The following is a 24174-nucleotide window of genomic DNA, read 5'->3' on the forward strand; positions in this document are numbered from 1 at the left end:
TATGATACATTGATCTATGGAACTTGATACTTGTCTTCTGTTTTAAGATGATAAAGATTCCAGTCAAACTGTAGATGTTGTATCTCCAGAGATCCATTAATCTAGAGTTTTATTGATATTGGTACCACGGAAACCATGGTTGTTCCAGGAATAATTCAGATGTAAATCAAGACAATCTAACTTCATCAGTGATCAGTAATTTCAACACGATTCTTAATAGTTATTACCATTGTATGAACATCAGTAGATCTGCTGCTACTGCTGGTATTTTTCTTGTAAACTGATCACTCTGTTACCAGAACCTCTTGATTGATTACCAAACCACTGTTTTTATCAACTCTTCTTGTTTATGGACCACTGGGAATTTTAAATGTTGAGACATCAAACTTTATATTTGTCTTGTGTCTTAGTATTTATGTTTGAGAAGAAAAAGAAATGAATTGATTTTCAATCCAAGTATAAACTTACCCTAAAAAGAAATTAGATAATGGAATTGTCTGAATCAAGTCAGAGATCTTTATCAGATGTCAACATGACTTGACTTCTTGCACTTTTAGCAATTTCTGGTTTCTTTTGACCATACCACTTCCACATCTACATGTCCCAATATAGTCCTTGGAGTTACACAATTATTGAAATACTTCCGTCAATGGTATAATTCTAACAGTTTCAAACTCATATACCTATGAATATACTTTCTAGGTATAAACTATGAAATTTGGTCACAAAACACAGTTTTGACCAGGAGCCTTATTGACAAAACTTAACAAAGATGAAATCCATATTTCAAGAAATGCTATTACAATGGATTCGATAATAATTTGAGCTTAGAAAATATGATATTATAACACTAAAAATATAATACTTAACTATAACTGCAAGGAATAAGAGAAGATTATGTTAAAATTTGTCCTTAAAACTTATTAGGTTTAATCGATTAGTTTGTAAAATATTATTTGTATTTATATTACATGTCTTAAGAGCCTGATAGTTTTGCATCAGTGTTAGAAATTGAGTCTGTCACGTGTCAGTGTTATTTTAAGAGTGCTAATTTATTGTGACAAGAAATGATAATAACCAGACTAAAATAGAAGCAATGTTAATCTAAATTTATCATCATTTGGTTAGAAATAGACTGATTGAAATCTAAATATAAACAGTGGTTATAAATAACTCCTTAAATAATTTATATTTAAAATAACCAAGTTAGTTCAGATTCTAGTTATAATAAACAACTCACATTTATTGAGCTTTCTTTTATTTATATAAAGTCACTGTCCTTATTTGCTATATTGACTAATTTGATATGTTTCCACTCAAGGTTACTTTTAGGAGTTAAATCCACAAATGGTGCATTATTTTAAAAACATTTTAATCTTTGATAATGTCAGAGAAGGGAGTAGTGTTGGCAACTAATGAGCAGACCATGCTAGGGTTGGTTTACAGTATCCAGAAACCCTTGCAGAAAAAAGTTTGATTATTACCATTTTGCAAGGAATAAAAGTAGAAATAGTGTGATTGCTCGCATTGAGAAAGTTTTCAATTGGGTTATATTTATAATAACAGATTTATCTGATTTTAATGAAATTGACTTGATCATTTATATTGATGAGATCTTGGATAAGTTCAGATTTGACAACGTTCAATGAACGGTTTTTCAGTTATTGCCCTTGGCTTAGGAAATACCTGTCGAAATTTATTTTTGTGAAAACAATAGAGAATACAGTTTTCAGCCTATTTAAATCAAATCTTTTACAATGAGATCTGGGTCAAGTTTGAATTTGACGGTTTTTCAATGAATGGAATTTGAGTTATTGCCTTTGACTTAGTAAAAATGCATGAAAATGTGTTTGCAGTTTATGTCAAAGAAATTTTGTGTGTTTAATTAAATAAACAATATCTTGTACAGATTTTTGGTATGATTTGATACAGATTGGCGACTGCCATTGATATACTGAAAATTCTTCAGGGAAGTGGGCGTATCTTGCTAGACAACCACTTGTTCAATATTTTAGAACTGTTCTTTTGCTACTAAATAGATGCAGAAATGGCAAAATTGACACTTAATGATCAGAAGTTGAAGAATTTTTCGTTTTTTTATGAAAAAATAGATTAAATAATATTTATTATTTATGTTGCTTGTGTGCTTAAAGTGTATTATGTTTATATTTTACAGTTAGATTACATGATAATATACAAGATGAAGGTTTCCATTATCTAGTGTTTGATCTGTAAGTATATTTATATCATGGTATATTTTCTCTATTGATTTGATCATAACTTCACATCAAGTGCAACCTTGATGTGCTTTTAGTTAGAAGTTCAATTGCTAAATTCTCATACCTGAAGTAGTGATTAGGGCATAGTGACCCTTATGATCAAACTCATTGATATTGGCAACTCAGCAGTACAAAGCTGTCTCGAATATTAATGTTTATTTAGCTTTATTCTGTTTAGAGTGATTTCAAATTGTATGCGGACAAAACTTTAAGCTCATGTTACAGACCAATACGGAAAATTAAGAAAATGTTAATGTAATAATAACTTTTCAGAGAAGAGATTCAAGTTGGAAAGTTTCAGGAACAACTTGATGGTTTTGGTCTTTGGTGTTAACCCATTTTTAGAATGCCATATTGTTATTTTTTTTAATGAACATATTTTTTTGACATATTTGAATACACACAAATCTTTTCTGCTTGGTGTCTTAATTTTGCCTGTGGTTCAAGTCAAAAAAGGGTTGTTCTTTATAAATGATATTACAATGTTGTAAACTTGTTATATTGTAGAGTCACTGGGGGTGAATTATTTGAAGATATTGTAGCTAGAGAATTTTATAGTGAAGCAGATGCCAGGTAAGACTTGTAAATCTTAAGATCTAGTCATTTTAGACTGAAATATTCTCTCTTTATTTATTACAGACTGGTATTTGAAGTCAATTATTTTCAATTACATATTATTTTTAGATTAAAAGATTCACTTCAATTTCCAGCTAGACAAATGATGTATGCGAAATCAATGATCTAATTCGTGTTGTTTTTATATATAAGACTACAGTCAGAAGAAAGATATTATAAAGAATTTGTAATTGTAGAAGGATTATTGATTGAGTTCAACTCTGCCTTATATTCCAGTAATAATACAATTTATTTCAACTTATCAGCTGTAAACGGATACTTCATATTTTTTACCTAGTTCTATACATTATATCAAGAAATGTGAACATGTTAGAGTGCTCTTCCTAGATATTTTACAAATAATGTCAAACATTCATTATCTCCATATAGCCCCCAGATAGATTTCAATACAAAAAAGCCACCATTATTCCACATGATTTGCTTGGAAATTATTTCTTCTGGAGAACTTATTGTCAAAAATGTCTCATTAATTTACGGTTTTGGTAGGTAAAGAAAAAACTGGACTTAACTCTGAATTTGTAAAATATCATTTTTGAAGTTCCATAGGAAGTAATGTCTTTCGGCCGTGCAATTCCTGTACATGTGCTTAGCGCTAATATATTTTTTTTCAAAAATGATCATAGTCGTTACATAGATAGAAAACAAATCGCTGAAAATAAGCCCCCAAAATCCTCTTGTTGAGCGACAGCTCTAAAAATGTTTGTACAATGGCGATTTCATTGCATTATTTCTGTCATACAATCTTTTAGCTTCAAAATAACCCAGTTATATGATTTAGTGGCTATATGTCTAAAACATCAACCTTGGCCAGTGCTTTATATAAAGGTCTTCGTAACATTTCATTCATAATACAAGCATTACATTTAAAAGCTTTACACTGTACACCTAATTTTAAATTATCTTCTAGTTCTGCACCAAATTGAACTATAAATCCTCTTTATCTTATCTTGCCAGGTAACTACTGCAATATATAGATTTCAGAAAATTGATTTAAACCATTAAAAATTTATCACAAGAACCCAAATAACTTCTTTTTTTTTTATCAGATTTTGAAATCAAGATTTTAATTTCAGACCAGATTGTTGGACAAACTAACGTTAAAACTTTTCACTTTCAGAGTAGAATTAAATTTTACCCCATTATTCCCTTACACTAATTGCCCATTTCAGTCACTGTATACAACAAATATTAGAAGGGGTAAATCATTGCCATCAAAATGTTGTCATACACAGAGATTTAAAGGTGGGTTCTTGGATGCTAAAATGTTTTTAGCTCAGTGGCTCAAGTTGCTCTGATTTCTAACTCCTATTAACATTATTTCTGTCTGCCTTCCTGTTATATATATATAGTATAATTGATTTTATTTATTGTGAAAATCACTTCACAAGTCATATATAGAATTTTCATGTATATTTTAGTCTAGAATTCAGTCTTGACATCAGAATTTCTGATTATAGAAGGTTCTAGATAAATAATCAACAACATTAGGAGGACAGAAGTAATTGTTTCTTAAAACAGAACTAAGCTGCATGTTGTTTTGTTATGTTCATGTATTTTCTTGCCTTGTCCTCTTTAAATAGTTTGTATTTAAAAATTGTGACACGCTTCTTATATACAGCTGGATATTTCATAGAAATTGTCACATTGAGAACAAAAATTGTAATTTCATTTGTAAATGTGACTTAACAAACTGCTAACATTGATTAGAAGATAAAAACTTCTCAGGAAAATCTACCATGATATTATTCTCTATCTTAAATAGTCAACACATACTTTAAAGGGACTTGTGAACGAAATACATGTTATATTAACACTGCAAATCATTACTAATATTATACTTAACTAAACAAAATGCAGCTTAAAATTGAGATAGAAATCACAGCATTGTTATGAGAGCAGCATCCTTCTAATTCCTAGCTCAGCATACTAGTGCACGATAATCAGGCGCAATATCATTATGGGCTCTTGTTTTGTTGTTGAGTTGTGTAGCCTACAATCAGCTTTGCTCATGTGCAGTTCTATCTGTTACTTTTCAGTCATTGCATGCAGCAAATATTAGAGAGTGTTAGTTATTGTCATCAACATGGTATTGTTCATAGAGATCTTAAGGTAAGAAGATGTAACCTTCAGGTCACTCGATTGGTGACCTCTGAACCCTCTGGATTTATTGAACCAACAGAATGCTCAAAATAGTTCAGAGTTCAAAACGTGTTCTATTTGTGCCCAAAAAATAGCAGGTGCAGACAGAAATCAAAAAGGAAAAAGATGGGAAAATTTTGAATGTGACATATTAGCTTTCATACTATTTGTTTGGGGCCAGAATTGGACAAACAGACGGAATCTGTTCAGAATTATCCAATCGAGTGCCAACCTTGTAGTTTGTGATAACATTCTAGCTTTATGCCTCTGCCATTCCACTGAATCGAATTCCCTGATTTTACATGATTCTCTTTAATGTGGGATGTATGACAATACTTGCAATACTTCTAAAATAGCAGACAGTCATTCTAGAAAATTGTGTGTCAGTTGATTTTGATAGTAGAATAATAATTAAGACTTATATAAAGGCTACCTTTTTATTTTAGAATATAGGTTAGATTTTAGGTTTATAGGTACATGTATGTAAAATAAGAACATATATTTTTAATTTTTAATTAGCTTATAATTAAGATTTTAATTTGTGATGCATAATTATTATTATAGGTAATAACATTATGATTGCATGTTATATTAGTATTATTGATTAATCCCAGCTATAATCAATTGTTAGCTTAGTGAAGACTTACAATTTCGAAATTAATATTGTAAATTGCTGTATCATCCCAGTAAACAGTAACTCATTGTTATCTAATGAAAATGCAGCTTATATTTTTAGTGCAAGTCGTTTGCTATGTGTCTTTGACATAACTTGCCTTCAACTTACATTCAGTTTTTATTGTGATAGGGGTTAAAAGCAGACTTGCAGAATCCACAGCACCTAATAGCTTGTGTACGAACTATTCTTATATTGTCTGAGTGTGCTGAAAAAGTTTATTTTAACCTGGACAGAAATTATAACCAAAATGTGTCTAACAATGCTTACATTTCCATATTTTAACTGGTATTGCTCAGTAGTGTAGGTAAACCTACTTTATATATGAAGTATATTTTTTTGAAACTGGTAGTTAGAGTTTACAGCAATTTCACCTGGTTTTCCTTTGTTTGTTATGCAAGTCTCTTTGAATAGGATAACATACTGAAGTCCTATATGGACAATATAACTCCATCTCTCCAACAAGTGCAGAAAATTGGAATATGGAGTATATCATATTCTCTTAACTTTTCTACATGCATGAACCTTGGAATCATTATTTGAATAAGTGGAGCAAAAAATATATCTGTAAAAGCTTGTGACTTGAATTAAGACAATAATTGAAGACTGACTATGCACTTACTATATTATGAACATGAATATTTCAGCAAATGGTTGTAGTTACTGCATCATATGGTTGTCATAGCAAGGGTTAGGGGTGCAATAATTAATGCCTGTACCTACATGAGTTCATGATATTCACATGACAAAAGTCAAAACCATTATGATTAACTAGGGTTCCTGGAGTTTAATTTGGTTTTATTATTTTTGAAAGTGCAGAGTGTGCTTGTGAGATTCTGAAATTTGACATTCAAGATTCAAGATAGTTCAATAGATTATTGTTTGCACGTGTAATTTTTGGGCTTTCAACAGTTTCAGATCAAGTATTTCAATTCAATATCATTGTTCAATCTTAAAGAAGACACATTTTAGTTCTTGTTTTAATGGATGACTTTAATCAGTTTGTATTAAATGATATACAAACTGTTGTTCAAATTCTATATACAGAAATCAGGAAAGAAAGTATAACTATCTAGTAGAAGAGACAAGTTGTACTCTATATTATATATCTCATGTAATATTTATATTATAAGAATACATGGTGACAGTAGTAGTATATTATTGATTTTGTCCTCTACTGGCTGACCATACCACCAGGTCAACATCTGCTAATAATAACACTCTTTATGTCACCAGCTCCATTTATTTTTCAACGTTAAGGACAATTGATTTTGCTTTTGTCAGATACTACTCAAGAAAGCTGGACTTGTGTACAATCAATAAGTTGAAAAAGACAGCTGAGTAGTAGTAGGCTACATTAAAAATTAATGACGTCGTTCTTTCATGACATACATTTCTTGATTTGAAAGTCAATTCTTCATCAGTCCATTATCAGTCTCATCAGTCGTGTCAAACACATTGATAGTTGTGATTTTTCACCATCAGTCAAAAGATTAAATCTGTATTGTGTTTTATATCAGTGTATAGTAGCTCTTCCTGGAAGTGGTGATGTTATGCTAGGGGCAGACAGGCATAGTTTTTAGCCGGTTTTTTTTTTCACTTCCAATCATAAGATAGGCATCTTAGAAAATTTTTGAGAGCGTAAGAGGGCAAATATTTGCATTGATTATTTTGATCAGTAGGCCTACAAAATGTCAGATGCTCGTGTGGCCCCTACTTTTAGTGTATATTATTGTACTGATAATAATTGATGTTGCTTGAGAACTGTTACAGGCTAAGGTTCTCCACACTAATTCAATGAGCTATTATAAGTATTGACGTTTATCTTGATTGTTTTGTCTTATTTGAATATAAATTAATATTTAATACAGAATTGAGAATGTGCTGAAAATATTGCTGTACGAAACAGTGTTGTCTTCTCTCTTTCATAATTCTGATGTGACCAATATGACCAGGAATACACTTGGGTCTGCTATTAAATCATCAACTAATAGCTACCAAGTCAAGATTGTAGACCAGAAGACATGTTACTTGTGAGAATTTTGCGATCAATGATACAAGAATTACCAACATTGAAAGTAATCGGTTTAGATCTTCTTCTCCTAGATTGTCTAGACAAGACCTGTTCAAATGTGATTTGAGCATGCTTCATTAATTAAGTATAGGTTAAACTCATATAGATGTGTGACAAGAATCTTTGATATCCATTTCAAATCTTTCTAAGTCATTTTGAGAAATAAACCAGAGAAAGAAAACATTATTTACATCCTTCATTCAAGTTCTCACATTAAATAGCAGTAAATTATTTCTTAATTCTTGGGAAACGTCAGCAGAAGGAGGAAGAAAATGTCACTCTTAGCTATGTGAAGAAAACATGTTTGAAAGGAAGTGTCCATTGATATAGTGCTTTCCATTTAAAGAAAAAAACAGGCTTTGATTGGCACCTCTCAATTGAGCATCACAAGTCTAGTGACTTGTCTGGAAAACTCAGAATTTCAGAAAAACTTTCAATGGTAATAAAATGCAGATCTAGATGATTCGTTATGTGTATTTTCTGCAGGAAAAGTATTTATCTTTGAGAAGACAAAATTCTTCTTTAAATCTTATAGTAAGAATTTATGTAGAATTTTACATTGAGAAATACCATACTTATGACCAATTTTATGGTAAGAGTTTTTATAAAACGGGACCCATGTTTGTAGTCTAGCTCTATATTGTAAATAGAGTGATGTAATTAGTTAAGTAAAGCTAAGAATATTAGTACTAACTAAAGACTCAAGAATACCCTAGGCCTGTCTAGGTTATAGCGAACAGAATGTTGAACATAGATAGAAGATAATACACTGATACATGTCTTTACACTATCATTCATTAACAACGGGGAAAAAACAAGTTTACATTCATTAGGGTCTATATTGATTATTGGAAATCTCTGTTTGTTCTTCTAAATACACTCTAATAAATCATGAATGGTGCTTTATAAACAATTGTATTCAAAAAGAAACTCTTATAGTTCACATCTCATTCCTCTGCCATAACAACAAACATATCTTTATCTAATTCTTAATGGCAAATATAATAACTATTGTATGGTTGTACCATTAAAAGATATTATTCAGTAATTGGTATTGTATGGTATCTCGTGAATGGAATGAATTTAGTCTGATTCTCCCAAGGTTGAAGATAATAATGTTGATATATTTTGATTGATCGACTAGTACAGCACAAGACATAACTCAAGAATCGTGTATGAGTAAGAGCAGCCTCTTTTTTTTAAGTTAAAATTTCATTGAACTATTTCAATCAAGTGAACCATGGTCATCTCTGTATTGATAAAGAAATTATGCTATGTCACTGCAAACAATTATACCTTGTATTGGTCTTATTCCTGTGTATTGTTAAAACAACAATTCTGCAATGGTCAAGTAACGCAAATCTATATCAAATAATTTTGTTTTATTGCATGAAATGCTGCTTGAAGGTTAAAAGGGGGGCCAGTTTCAAACTGTACTGATTTTTATGAGTGTGAGTTTTATCAATGAAAAAGTCATTATTGTTTTGTAAATGAAATGATATAGTATATAAATTTCATTAAGATATGAGATATGATGATTAATATCAGTAGAATCAAATTTCATTGCTAATTGTTTGTTGAAAAAATAATTCATATCATTGTGTGACTACCAGCTCTTCTTACTGTAGTGTAGGAGTACTTCTGTTACACCTGATTTGACTCTGCTGATTTTTAGTGAAATTGTTCTGATTTTACAGATTATTTACATATTTAAGCACTGTATTATTTGTTCAGAAGCTTAGATCTGCTGAAATTGCTATTTAGTTGTTTTTTGCAGTTATTATAGGCTTAAAGGGATTGTAATGAGGTTTTCTAAATTGTTTTATGTGTGTCAGGGACACGCATCAAATTGGCACCATTCCATTTTCAATCAGATATCTGTAGTTCCTGCAATTCCAATGAAACTACGGTAAGTAGATTATGATGTCACTAATCTTACAATATGCTTTATATTTCGGGATTAGTGAGATCATCAAACACTTAGTTTTAGTGGAATTGCAGGAACCAGAGATGTTTGATTAAAGATCAGAATGATGCAAATTGATGCTAATAATGTCCCCGGTATACACCTCTTTATTATCCGTTTGATCTTGTATTATGTCGTATGACAAATCTTACTCTTAAGCCAGTATTGAAGTTTTGGTATTCAGGAATATGTAAACTAATACAGTGTCATAAAATTTAACATTCAGTGAACTTTACTTGTAAACTCAGATAAGAGTTAAATATAAACTTTAATTTTATGACATTTGGCATGTTTACATCTGATATTGCGCTAATCACCTTCCAAGTCGAAAATAAAAGTTGCAATTACACTTGTAATAAATGTAAAAGAAGTTGTCAGTATGTGTTAAGGGGGAAACAGTATGATTGTTGATAATTGATTGACTGGATTTATGAAGTATTGATGTTTGAAAAAGTCAACAAATTTGTTAAAACTGCTGCCAACTATATAGACCATAATAATCAAAATAGTATACAATTGATTAAAGCTAATTTCTAAGTTTGTTTATGTTAATGAAAATATATTTGATGCGATTAAGTAAAGTAAGCAATATCACCGAATAGGAATGGCTTTCTTATTTCTCAAAAAGGTATATTTCAATTCCCATGCATTTAAAATTTGGAAACTTTGGAAAATTCCTTTTAATTTAGAAGTCTAATCATTAGATATCTTGTATCAATAACATCAATTATTATGACTCTCATCATCAATTATTATGATAATAACTTGACACAACTGTCTTTATTTTCAATGAAATTCAAGATCTAATATCAAGGAAATATACAATATGATATTGATAATTTGTTTTTTAAAATTCAAGATAATTTCTACAGAATTTAGAAATATTTTTATTAAAATTAGTTTTTTATTTACAGCCAGAGAATCTATTATTAGCTAGTAAGGCTAAGGGTGCTGCTGTTAAACTTGCTGACTTTGGTTTAGCTATTGAAGTACAAGGAGATCAACATGCATGGTTTGGTAAGTTTTTGCTTGCACAAATTTTCATGATATATTTCACAATAATGATAATATTTCAAGTACAAGAAATTGATAAATATGTCTATTATACTATGAATTCTGATTTATTTTTCAGGCTTTGCTGGTACACCAGGTTATTTATCACCTGAAGTTATTAGAAAAGATCCCTATGGTAAACCTGTAGATATTTGGGCTTGTGGTAGGTACCGAATAATTGAAGGGACATAACTTGTGTAGTAATGATTTTATATCAGTTTTAACAGAAAGGTCATTAACTTTCCTTTGCTCATAATTCAGGAGGTCTTTCACATTTTTAATGCCTGAACACATTTACACACAGTTTTTTAAGATTTCCATGACTGAACATTCAATTATGTAAATTTAGATATAACAATTGGTCATGGATATATTAAAAATATAAAAAAACATTATTGACTATGAGAAAAGAATTACCAACATTCATTTGAAATATTTATGATTGATATGATTTAATATTGCTATAGTATTCATCTCTTGCTATATAATTTATGTGATTGTTAATGATAATATTGTTCTATATTTCAGGTGTTATATTGTATATTCTACTAGTAGGATATCCACCTTTCTGGGATGAAGATCAACACAGACTCTACGCTCAGATCAAATCAGGGGCTTATGATGTAAGTTTTGCATATAATATGATATTAAATTGTTGCCAGCTTTGATTGTTCTTCCAAGTACTTTTCAAATTTAGCATATAATAAGGATTTTGTTTAGGGCTGACAGCATTAACTGAGCTCAGATACAAGAGGAGTAACTTAATCTTACAAACCTTCACAAACTATTTCCACAATAGAATATTTATTGAATTGAAAATTATAATCCAGTATTTTATTTCAGTATCCTTCCCCAGAATGGGATACAGTCACACCAGAAGCTAAAAATCTCATCAATAGTATGCTCACAGTTAATCCTGCAAAACGAATTAATGCATCAGAAGCACTTAAACATCCGTGGATTTGTGTAAGTGTGAAATTGATTCATTTTCTTTTCTACAATAGTTATTTAGGAATACTATTTCTTAAAATGAACATAAAAGAAATTCTCAAACTTTCCAATAAAATTATTTCAATAATTTTCAATTATTACTATTATTGGCCAAGTTTGAGAATCCAAATTTTATGTTCATTTAAAGAGGTAGTATACCTTTAACAACTATTTGAATTTGAGAAGTACACCGGTTTCATGCAAAAGATTTAAAACCTTGTCTTTTGATAAGTATATTGGAAGGAAATGATCAGTTGTGTCTTCTTCATATTAACTTCTTGGCCAAATATTGTGACCTCTTCAGTCAGATTAGTTTGCAATGCAAAATTTTTTATTAGGAACAGAACAGAATCTAAATGCAAGAAACTCATATTAAAGAGGTGGTCTAAACTTATATGTATCGGGGACTCCAATTGGCACCATTCCAATTTGAAATTGGAATGATACATTAGAAACCATAAATGGCCCTGATACATATAGAATGTTTAGAAAATCTCTTTACAATCCCTTTCATACTGTGTTTTTTTTGTATAATTGAAATTTATAATCTAATATTTTGTTATTTACATTCTGTCAGAAAAGATCAGAAAATTGAAAAAATTCATAAAAACAAACTAAATGATATTGCGTGTCACATACTCCATGCAGACTATTTGAAGTATCAAATAGAATTAAATGATGTCAGATTAAAGATGAAATAAGATTGTTTTTAATCTGAAATTGTTTATCTCAATACAGATATAAAATACGTAAAATAGTATTCTGTGTCTATGAATTGTAAATTATAACTTTATGTATCCAGTACATATTACTGGCTTTATATTACAGGTTATTAATCTTATGTTTGAAATCTCGGTCTTTGTGTTGTGTACAAGACCCTTGTTTTGAACTGAACAATGTTTCAATTGTTTATGTTACAGCAGCGTGAAAGAGTTGCTGCTGCAGTACACCGCCAAGAAACAGTTGATTGTTTGAAGAAGTTTAATGCCAGACGAAAACTTAAGGTGAGTTTTAAAATTAATTAGTATTAGATAGAAGAATAATGAAGACCGTTTGAAGGTCTAAATTTAGTTCACAGTCATAGACTAGTTCCATTGACTGAAATCATTTTGAATCTCAATCCAATGAACCAATGAAACCCTCTGGTAAATGAGATAGGGCTCTTTCTAGGGACATCAATATAAATGTTCATGGTTAACTGTGAAAGAGCTTGAAGATGATAGAAATTAATAACTAATGCCAAATTATAGAACACTCAAATAGATATAAATGTTACACAATGGAAATTGACATTTACAGCTGATATATTCAATATAATTTTTGTTTGTTTGAACATGATAAATGTACAGTACTTAAGATTAGATTATAAATTTATTGATAACAATGTGAAACAATGACATATTGTTACCAGTTATAACCTTCAAATTTCACATAGGTAAGGATACAATTATCATTGATACTACATGTTTCATTGTTTTATTCATAAAAATATCATTTTCTACAAGTTTTTAAGTACTAAAACTTAGTAATTAGAAGTATGCTGTATGAGTGTAATTCTAACTTATAATATAATATATTTTAATACAATGGTTTGTTATCAAATAAAAAGCTGTTTTCAGATAAAATGATGTGTTAATGCACAGTGATAATGAATATGTACATTACCAAGTACATGTAATTGATAATATAATCCAATTGGGTAACTCTCTGATCAAGAGCTTCCACTCTACAAATGAAATTAAATTGAATCTAAGTATAAGCTTTAACATCATCTACGTCACATGTTTTCTTTGGCCATGGTGATGTAGCTCTTGACAGTCAATGGTGGAAATATTTTGAATTTTGTTTAATGATACATTTTGTTTAATTTTTTCAGGGTGCCATATTAACCACCATGTTGGCAACTAGGAATTTTTCAAGTAAGTAGAATGTTTTGTTCTATTTTTCCCTGTATATCCATAACTGTTAAAACATGTGATTACATTAAAAGCCATTATCACTAACAAAAATTATTATTTGACTTATTATTGCCATGGTTACTGATGCTCAAACAAAACACACTCAAATTTTATTGAAGATTTTATTAAACACAGTTCTAGTAGTTTTGATTAAATAATGGAGTTATATAATTACACTAACCTAGTTCACTAGGTTGATCAACCTGAAATCTTAAAATTGAGTGATGATGGCTTGCTAAAAACCATTAAAAAAGAGATAACTTTTCTAAATTCCTAATATTTGTTGTATTCCCATCAGAATATACATTGTATATTTTTACCATGATTGTGATCATGATGTACAATAAGAATCATGCCTGTTTCATTATCATCATGCTGAGTGTGTTTTTGTGGCTTGGGGTTATTCTAATTAAGTGTGTGATACCTTGATCTTTTTTTGTCCAAGTTTAAGCTTAGAATATTATTATGTATTGTTCCCAATTGGCATGATTTTTTGATTCATTGAAATGTTACTAGTTGCTATTGATATACTGATTAGATTGTGTATTTCTATTAAAAGATATAATGGATATTGAAATAAGGAATTAGTTGTCTACGTGGGATATACCCCTTAAGATAGAGAGCTAATTACACGTCTATCATTAAGGATTGCTTACATTTGTTAAATTACTTGAATTCTTAATTTGAAAGAGAAATTGTATTGAAATATGAATGATTAAATCAAAACAATGAAATATTGCAAGGTTCCCTTTTAATGTTTTAAATTCGGTTGGATATTAATATGTTGATATTCGTTGATATGTTTTTTATTTTTAAATACAATAATTAGAATTATATGCCTGATAAAAGGTTTTAATGTCATTTGAAATAATGACAGTGAAAAATATGATGTGAATTGATTATAGATATAAATTCCAATTTCACTTTTTTAACTAAACCAGGATAAAAATATATAATCAGAGCTGACATATATCATTTGTATATTGTGTTTTTTGTTTTATCTTTTTGTAAGCTCTTCAATGTTTTTCGTTTATTTCTATTATTTCATGTATATGCACTTGGCAGCTATTTTTTTTTTTTATCATTCTGAACCCTTTCATTATGTGGCAAAATCATATTCCTCCTTTCAAGATTTTATTTTCATGGTTTCCTTTTGAGAAAAATACCTAATGTAGTATTGCAAAAATTAGTGAACTTTTTATTTCCCCAGACACACACAAGTTTCCAAAAATCAACTTAAATTTATCTTTTGGATAAAAAAGGATTTGGCATACTTGATCACAATTTCTGACAGTGGCCTCCCAAGACTGGGGGTACAAATAAGGGCTGGCAGACTTAATGGAGGGACAATGGGGAGACTGAATACAAAATGTGGAGGCGTCATGGTTTCAAGCCTCTCGTGGAGTGTCTAAGAGGGTTCCCCTGAGAAAATTTCGTAAAAATTGAATTGATTTGGTGAATTTGGGGCAAAAACGTATAAAAATCAAATTTTAAAAAAAGTAGGGGTACAATAATCGGTGCAAACTATTTTTCTGTACCTCTCTATCCCCACTAGAGCAGCAACTGATTCTAGACAAATATTGGAATAGTATACTAAGATTTGGGGTCACCATAGTCTATGTCAAAAACATTAAACTGCTCGTGTTAAAGTTCTCAAGATGTCAACAAATTGAACTTGATTACAAAAAAAAAAAAAATAATGTTAATTCTTCTAATTTTATTTTAATTTAAACTTCTCCTTTCATTTGTATCTCACTATTTCCTAGCACGTCAACTGTAGTCAATTTGTTTACATGTTTATGTTGTTTCTCTTTTGTGCCCTCTGTGTGCTGTAGTCAACAAAGGTAAGAGTGTCATCTTTCACTGTTTATTTATTTATCTTTATAAATTGTTTATTATCTCTTGCATGTTTTTGAACTTCTTTTAAACTAACAGCCTGATTAATATTTTTTTGAATAAATTTTTTATAAAGTTTCTATTTTGAAATAGATATAGATTTTTCTATTTTGATCTTCTATTTGATTATTGAAAATTAATATTTTCTATTCCCAGAATAGAGAATACATCTTCCTTAAATCTATTCATTCATGAGATAATATCATATCATATTTGTAGAAATTCTATGTTATACATAAAATAGATTTATTTGCTGTTAAAATAGATTCATTTGCTGGTGCCTAAAGTGATGATATTTTTCATAAAAATCCCTCAATTTAACAATATGAATTTCTTGATTATTATAATTTAAGAGCTCAAAGAATGCAGCTGACATGATTATGATATACATGAGATATATCTTATATTGTATATAGATATAAAGAAGATGTAACTTTACCATGTAATAAAATGTAAAACATGTAGATTGATATAAATGTAGATAATTTTGAAATTTTCTCTTTAAGATATTTTTAAATAGTAGAAGTGCTTGCTTTTTTTACAAGTCAATGTGCATTTTATGCATGACAAAATAATTTTCAAATTTAATTGGTAAACAAATGAAATTTAACTGGTAATTCTGCTGCTTTTGTTCAGGTCCAGGCTCACCAGCAGGTGGAAATGGGATGCAATCAGTGGCAGGTACAGGATGCAAGTTATTGGGCTTTGGTTGAAGGGTGCCTACCTTATAACATCCCATGTAGTAATAGTTATTGAGGGATATGTGTTACTGCTTTAGAATATATTCGCTTACAGACAATGTTTATGATTTATGTAAAGTGATACTTTAAAAGTGCACAGTCGTCTTATAATTACTTGTAGTTTCTTAAAATTATTCATTACTTAACAAAACTAAATGACCAGAAGGTCATTTTTATACGCCCACATGTAAGATAGGAGTATATTGTAATTACCCCGTTGGTCGGTCCGTCCGTCCGTTCACATTTGGCTCGTGCTCACTCTACAGGCTACAGTTCTTTATGGATTCTTTTGATTTTTATTTTGTATGTCAATGTTGTTATGAAGATGATTCCTATTGATTTTCGTGATGATCGGATAATTTTTCAACGAAATATCGTGTCTGATTTGACGTTTTTCTCTATTAGCTATATTGTGCAACTCGTGCTCACTCTACAGGCTACAATTTTTTACAGATTCTTTTGATTTTTATTTTGTGTGTCAATGTCATTATGAAGATGATCCCTATTGATTTTCGTGATGATCGGATAATATTTCACCGAAATATCGTGTCTGACTTGACGTTTCACTCTATTAGCTATATTGTGCAACCCTGTAGTCACTAAAGACTGTTTAATCATTTCTGACAGCTGCCAGTGGGCGTATGTTACCTTGCCTGGCAAGCTATCTTTGGTTATTGAATATAATTTGATATGATCTGTTCCATTTGGTTACTGGAAATGAGAACTGACTTTAGTTTAACATTTCTGAAGGAATAAAAAGAAGACTGTGACCTTTTAATATGAAGGATACTTTAAGATACAATTGCTTTCATTTCTCTCTTGGTAATCTTTATCTATATAAACCCATTATAATGTGGAACTATATTGTCATCATACTGTCCGTCAGGTCACATGTTTTTATCTCTCAACATGTCATTGCTCTAGATCTCACTAAAATAAGCTGTGAGCATGACATGGTCTAAATTATTTTAAACATACTGGAAAGAATCAGAATTGTTTGGTATTTGATATGTAAATATTTTGAAGAATTCTTCTGCTGTGTGGGTGTAGAATATTGGGCAGTCAATGTCTATCTATATTTACCAGTGATAATAATATCTATTTTACATAAAGTATAACTTATAACTTGAATGTGACTCTGAAACATTATTTCTCATCTGTAAGAAAATATGTAAAATATAACTGAACGTGTATTCTGAAGTGGGTTTTTGTAAGGTATAGATAGTTGTTCAGTTCTTAGGTTCCTTTTTTTATGGTAGCTTTCTGTGTTTCTCAAATCCTTGTGATGGTGTGTGAAATTTTATAATTTTGTAGTTATATGGAGACAGCATTATGTTCATTTTTTGGTTTGGAATTTATAAATTGTTTTGACTCCCACCAAATTTGATTAGAGTTTGTTAATGAAAATAGATAGGAATGGTCTAGTGTGTGTTGTGTTGATTAGTTTTATTGTTATGATGGTGTACATGATATAATTAGAAGTTTTTTGCCATTTCCGTGTGTGTTTTATGATTATTGTTATTTGATTTGATTTTACAATTATGAAATGCAATATGCACTTGACAATTTTTGCAGTTTTTGGTTGTTCTACTGTGTTTTACTTGATGAGATAGGTTGCCTTGATAAATTTTACAGTTATATTTAACTGTGAATTACTGTGATGCACTTGATCAATTTTGCCTTCCATGCTATTCTTGTGTGTTTTGTTTGATGATAATTGGTAACCTTAATAAATTTGATAGTTATTTATGTATAGGCTAGTATGTAGATATATCTAGATAAATAGTTATTTGGTCAAGGATATGAAATGATTTGTGCTGAAAATAAATCTTGTGTATAGTTTTGATAATAATTTTTCAATGATAATTGGATGTGATGAATTCTGTGTGATAGTTATGATACTAGTTTATATTTATGATGTTACAGTGGGTTTAATCTTGTGTTATTATGTGATGCAATTTTGAGTGTAGTTTAGGTTTAAATTTTATGTCTTGTGAGGTCTTTTAGTTAGTATAATTTGATCAGATTTAATGATAGGTCCAATTGCTTTGATATAGTTGAGAAGGTTTACTGATATTTCAATATTTCAACTCTGGCATATATTACTAATTAATTTAAAAAACAATACTAAAGTATTTATTATTTTTTTCCTATACTCTATGCATAAAGCTATGCTTATATATATAGAGAGCACTATATGTATATATTCACTGCTAAGTTATGATAATAATGACGACTAGTGTCAGATACTGATAATAGCACTCACTGATGTGATATTGATTGGTGCACAAATAATAGTACTATTCCTATTACTATTCATTAGTATTAATTCTAAACACCTTTACCGGAAATTCTATTATCTCTGCTATTCTCTTGACTTGGACATGGTCAAAATATGCTGCCAAAAGAAAATCGAATGGATTATAAAGTGTTAACTACTAAGCAAAATGCAAATATTAGACCTATTTTACATGTGTATTACAATAAAAAGGGTAAATATTTTTCTATTGTAATTGTGTTCATTATGGACTTATAATTTTTATGAAATTTATATAAAAATCATAGATTATGTTGGGTAAATATCATGTATAATGCTTTCTTTCAGATTTGTGATTGTGAACTTAATTTTATGTTATTAAAGTTTTGAAAGTTGTTACACTTGTTTTAGCTTTTATCCTGTTAAGTAAGTTAGATGTATTTTTTCTTGACTATTTGAACAGTTTTTGATTTATTTAAATTGTTTAATGATTTGTAGGTCGAAGTTTAAATGTTAAAAAGAATGATGCTATAAAGGAATCTACAGATAGCAGTACTATAGAAGATGAGGATAGTAAAAGTAAGTACAATTAGTATTAATACTTAGGATCTGAAATCAATACTTTATGAAGTGACTTACAAACAGGAAATTAGTCGAAGGCAGAATTAGTTCAATAATTATTGTACAGATGTCTCAAGTATTAAACAAAGCATCCAAATCTAACACCTATTTCCATATATTGTTTACAAAATGCTAATAAGGGATTCAAAAATATTTTGTATTCATATGAATATAAAAAGACAGGCTCATTTCATGCTATTCCCTAACTGGGTATATCAACTAGACATGCCTTTAGGAGGGTCCACATAGCTTATAATGTTATTTGGTATTTTTAATTTCATTAGTAGCTATTTTGAATAAACCAGAAACCGATTGTGAGTATTGAGTTCAAGTGTGACGTCAAAAACAAACTCTCCCCCATTGTTCACATCACATTAGTTAAACTAACATCACTTGTTCTTCAAATATACTAACATCTCTATCTCAATCCATGTACCATGTTTTCTAAGGTGTTAACCATTGTATTGTTTGATTCTGAGTGTTCTATACAAAATAGCTACTGTCTTGTAATATTCAGTCCTGCTAGATGTTACCTACTGTTTCATGGTATTCAAGTAGCTTCTCAGTGCTAGATGTTTTAAAGCTTTTTGTCCAAAAAAAATTGAAAATTTGAACAATGTCATTTATTATGGCCATAATTGTTTGACTATTGAACACAAGTCATGGAAAATGGAAAACTTCCTTGATAATAACAGGTGCTTCCAAAAACTATACAAAGCAATAGAGTGACCGTGACCCTTGTTTCAACATACTGTTAATTGGTTTGGTTTTTAAAATAGTAATATAGTCATCTTCATTCAACTGAAGTTGGGTTTGCAGTTTAGAATTTCTTATTGCTTTAATAAGGGAACAATGGAAAATAAGCATCTAGTTTTGTTGTGGTATTTTGGGATTACTAATAGTACTATTGATTGGTATTGACCATACACTTAAGGAATATCTTCACGACGTTGTAAGCTATTTATCATTAGTCTTAACTTGTAAAGTCAATGAGAAGAAAAATAGGTTATTAAGATTATACCTGTTATAATCTGTGTAGATTGACTGATCTCTAAATTTATCTCCTGTCTTGACCTTGACAAGATACAGCTGATTTCTTATGGACATTGTAAACAAATCTGTCATTTATCCTGAAAAACTTGTGGTACTGGTACCATTGATAGAGACACATGTAGGCATATCTGTACGTAGGATTTCCTGATAAATTGAATTAGAATGTAGGCCTACTGCATCAACAATGAGCCAAAATTGAAGTTATTGATATTTGACACATACCTTAATAAATGTAGTTGTATTGACATTTGACACACTCACTTCAAACAATGTGATGTGTACTGACATTTGATACCCTCTAAAAAAATGTAGGTGTACTTAAGAAATGTAACACACACTTTAATAAATATAGTTGTACTGAAATTAGACACACCTCATAGTTAATGTAGTTGTACTGACATTTGACACACACACCTTCAAAAATGTAGTTTTACTGATTATATATAAACCTTCATAACTAATTTAGTTGTATTGACATTGACACACATCTTCATAAATTTAGTTGTATACACACTTTGATAACGGTAGTTGTACCGACATTTGACACACAACTATATACATGTAGTAGTGCCCACACTTGTCACACAACTTGACGAGTCTGGTTGTACTGACATTTGTCTCGCACATTCATAAAAGGAGTTGTTTACATGTGGCAGTTAAATCCAAATTTCAATAGCAACTTGATTGTATGAATTTCTTATTATATTATCAAAACAACTCTCATCCATTTGTGTACTTTTTTGAGCAGGCATCAGTTCTTTAAATGCTGTGTTATACAATTAGTTACACCAACTAGTTTTAGTTAAAAGCATTAGCCTACATCAAGTTAGTTGTACTTGTATCCAGATTTTGGATTTTGTGCAAGACTTGACTCAAGAGCATGTAATATCTTTTGCTTTACTTGCTCTTGAAGTTTCTCAAAATTCTGTTGAAATCATTCCATGGTAACAAAGTCATTTTTGTGCCATATATTAGCAGTGCAGTGACTTTTCATTGATTTTTTTCTACCACTTACAATACCACCACCAACAATTTCTCAATTGCATAAAATATAATGCAAAGAAGAGTATCTCTGTATCGCTAAATGTCTATTTGTATTACCAGGTCGAAAGCAAGAAGTGATTAAACTAACAGAACAGTTATTACAAGCTATAACTAGTGGAGATTTTGATACTTACACGTAAGTTATTAAGAATTGAAATTTGTGTTATAACATAAAGCAAGAATATTTTGTTCAAATATATAAGGCTTATTAGTAGCCTTCTTAAGCGATCATAGAAGCCTCCCTATCCATTTCTGTTATGATTAAAATATTGAAAAAAATGAGTTATTTTGTATTGAAAATTTTGTCCTGTGACTGACTCTGACTCATTGCATTGATCTATTGATTTATTTTAGGAAATTGATAGATCCTAATTTGACCAGTTTTGAACCAGAAGCTCTAGGAAATCTTATAGTTGGTATGGACTTCCATAAATTTTATTTTGATCATGGTGAGTGTTCCTAAAATATTTTCTATTAAAAGAAAAATTTTTGTATTTTTTTTTTTTTTTTTATTATAAGACTTTTATATCCACAATTCCATTAATGTGACCTTAATCTTTTTTCTTTACTGCATCTATTTTGGCAAATATTGAAAGTCAAACATGGAGTAGGCCTAGTTGTCTTGTGTTACTTAATTAATTCAATCTAATATCTACTGGTAGTTAGTAATTTAAAGGACTGTCAGTCATTTGAAATATATATTGGCATATTTGTATCCTATACTAATAATAAGCATTGTTCTTAGATTATATTCTCTTGTATAACGGGAATATTTTATATTATTGTTTTAAACAAACTTAGACTAGATGAAATTTTATTACTTATTTATACTCCAGTCAACTTTCAGATACTTTGTACATGTTCTTAAACCCATTGGCAAACACTATTGAATCTTAATTTATCAAAAGCCAAGGCTGTTTCAGGATCTGTAGCATATATCACATTCCCCAAACCTCACATTAATAAGATATCATACTCAATTCATACTTTCTCATATCTTCACATCGTATTGGTGCATAATTTTGTCACACTTTCTTTACTTCAACTTGTCTTTTGGTCCATCTATCCATAAGGTTCTTGTATACCAGCATTGTCAAAGCTTATCATAGGGATTGTATAGAGGTTGTCTAAATATTTTGTAGAACAGGGCACTGATAGCACCAATTTACAATATTCCAATTTTTTGTAAGATGTCTGTAGTTCTTGCGATTAGTGACATCATCAAACACTTAGTTTTAGGAATTGCAGGAACCATAGATGTCTGATTGAAAATTGGCATGGATTCTTATTGATGCTATCTGTGTCCACATACAAAATTTAGAAAGCCTCTTTACAATCCATTTAACTGCCATGTGAGTGTATTCCTTGCTATGTCTTGCAATCATTTATTAATATCCCTTAAGCTTGCCCTATTCTGACTATCTTTATCTTTATAAGCATACTTTGTAATCATCTAATGTTCAGCATTGTGCTTGATTCTTTTTTCCTTATGCTTAAAGTATTTGTAATGGAAAACCGTTCTCAGACACTTTTGTGTTGATTTAGGTTGATTATTCCTTATTTTCTCATAATTTTTCTTTATTTCATTTTCTTTCCTGATTTCTGTATAGATTACTAATAGTTGTGTGCTATTAATTTGTGTTTGTGTAGTTCATTAATATTTTTATTGAATAGAACAAGACTAAATGGTTCACCTTGTTTTATCCCTTGTAGATGATGTATTCATATTAACCAGCATATTATCATACCATTGCATTATTCATATTAGAATTATAATAAGATTGTTAACAAAACAAACTTGCTTTTTCCCTTTGCTAGGAGCTTGTACTGCTGGAGTGGCTCAGTACCTCCCGAAGAGTGACAACACTTTCTCTCGTCATGCTACGGGTATAACTTTAAACTATTTATAACCCTGTCTGTACAGTGTAGATACCAGATATACTTAGATCATGTTTTAAATGTAGTGTCTGAGAACAATGTTTCCTCTTTTGTTTATTGTGTTTACAATGTGCATTTTGTTCTTCTTCTGTATTAGTACCACTCTGCATGTTAAGATGTATTGAAATATATAATAGCATGATCTGTATAAATTTACACATTTTTTTCTAACCACATGTATATACTAGCTCTTAGTGATGAGATAAATCATGACATGAATTTAACAAAAAAATATGTACATACACAAACAAGTTACAAATACAAGTTTGCATCTTTTGATGTAATTGACATTGAACATGATAGAGATTGCATAAAGCACCTAAATTGGCATGTGGCTGCAGTTTAAGTCCAGTTGTGATTGGCTATAATTATTTTCAGCATTGGCCAGAAGGGAAATCCTAGCATCTTCTATGAAAGCTTTTTAAACTATTGAACACATATATAACTTTTTATTTAGTCCAATACACTCAATCGCTAACTTTTCTTTCAGCTAACTCTTCTTTCATTGTTAATCAGTATCACTTGATGTTTCTGTGGCTAATTAAATGTTTACCTATAAATGTTATGAATGTTGTTAATTTACTGTAATTGTGGAAAGATTAAGCAATTGGATATATTTATTTGTTTGTTTAAAGTACCAACAGTGGTAGCATTTTTACATTACTCTCACAGGAATTATAATTCTATTCCACATGCTGCAAAACCAGAGGGATTTTAAACATTAACAGCTTGTTGAGCATAGCTTTGGTTTATTATCAATAGAAAGAAATTCATCCACCCTTCCCAAATAGAACAGAGAAGTGAAGAAAATTGTTAATATTTGGTTAAATGAGGGAATCATCTTATTATAAGCTTAT

The 24174-nt window shown here is 29.9% G+C and overlaps 1 protein-coding gene across 1 annotated transcript in view; it reads left to right on the forward strand.

The window, feature by feature from the left end:
* LOTGIDRAFT_106573 (hypothetical protein) overlaps nt 1–24174 on the forward strand; it is a gene marked incomplete at both ends in the record, with an annotated part of 39054 nt that overhangs the window by 14221 nt on the left and 659 nt on the right. The window contains 12 exons of the mRNA XM_009061772.1: nt 2177–2231; nt 2787–2852; nt 4085–4157; nt 10682–10784; nt 10900–10983; nt 11349–11443; nt 11664–11786; nt 12731–12814; nt 13687–13729; nt 19160–19240; nt 21440–21515; nt 21734–21828. Coding sequence (XP_009060020.1) covers nt 2177–2231; nt 2787–2852; nt 4085–4157; nt 10682–10784; nt 10900–10983; nt 11349–11443; nt 11664–11786; nt 12731–12814; nt 13687–13729; nt 19160–19240; nt 21440–21515; nt 21734–21828 — 978 coding nt within the window. The remainder of the gene's footprint in view (nt 1–2176; nt 2232–2786; nt 2853–4084; nt 4158–10681; nt 10785–10899; nt 10984–11348; nt 11444–11663; nt 11787–12730; nt 12815–13686; nt 13730–19159; nt 19241–21439; nt 21516–21733; nt 21829–24174) is intronic.

This window comes from Lottia gigantea (assembly GCF_000327385.1).
Source record: "Lottia gigantea unplaced genomic scaffold LOTGIsca_5, whole genome shotgun sequence".
NCBI lineage: Eukaryota > Metazoa > Mollusca > Gastropoda > Lottiidae > Lottia > Lottia gigantea.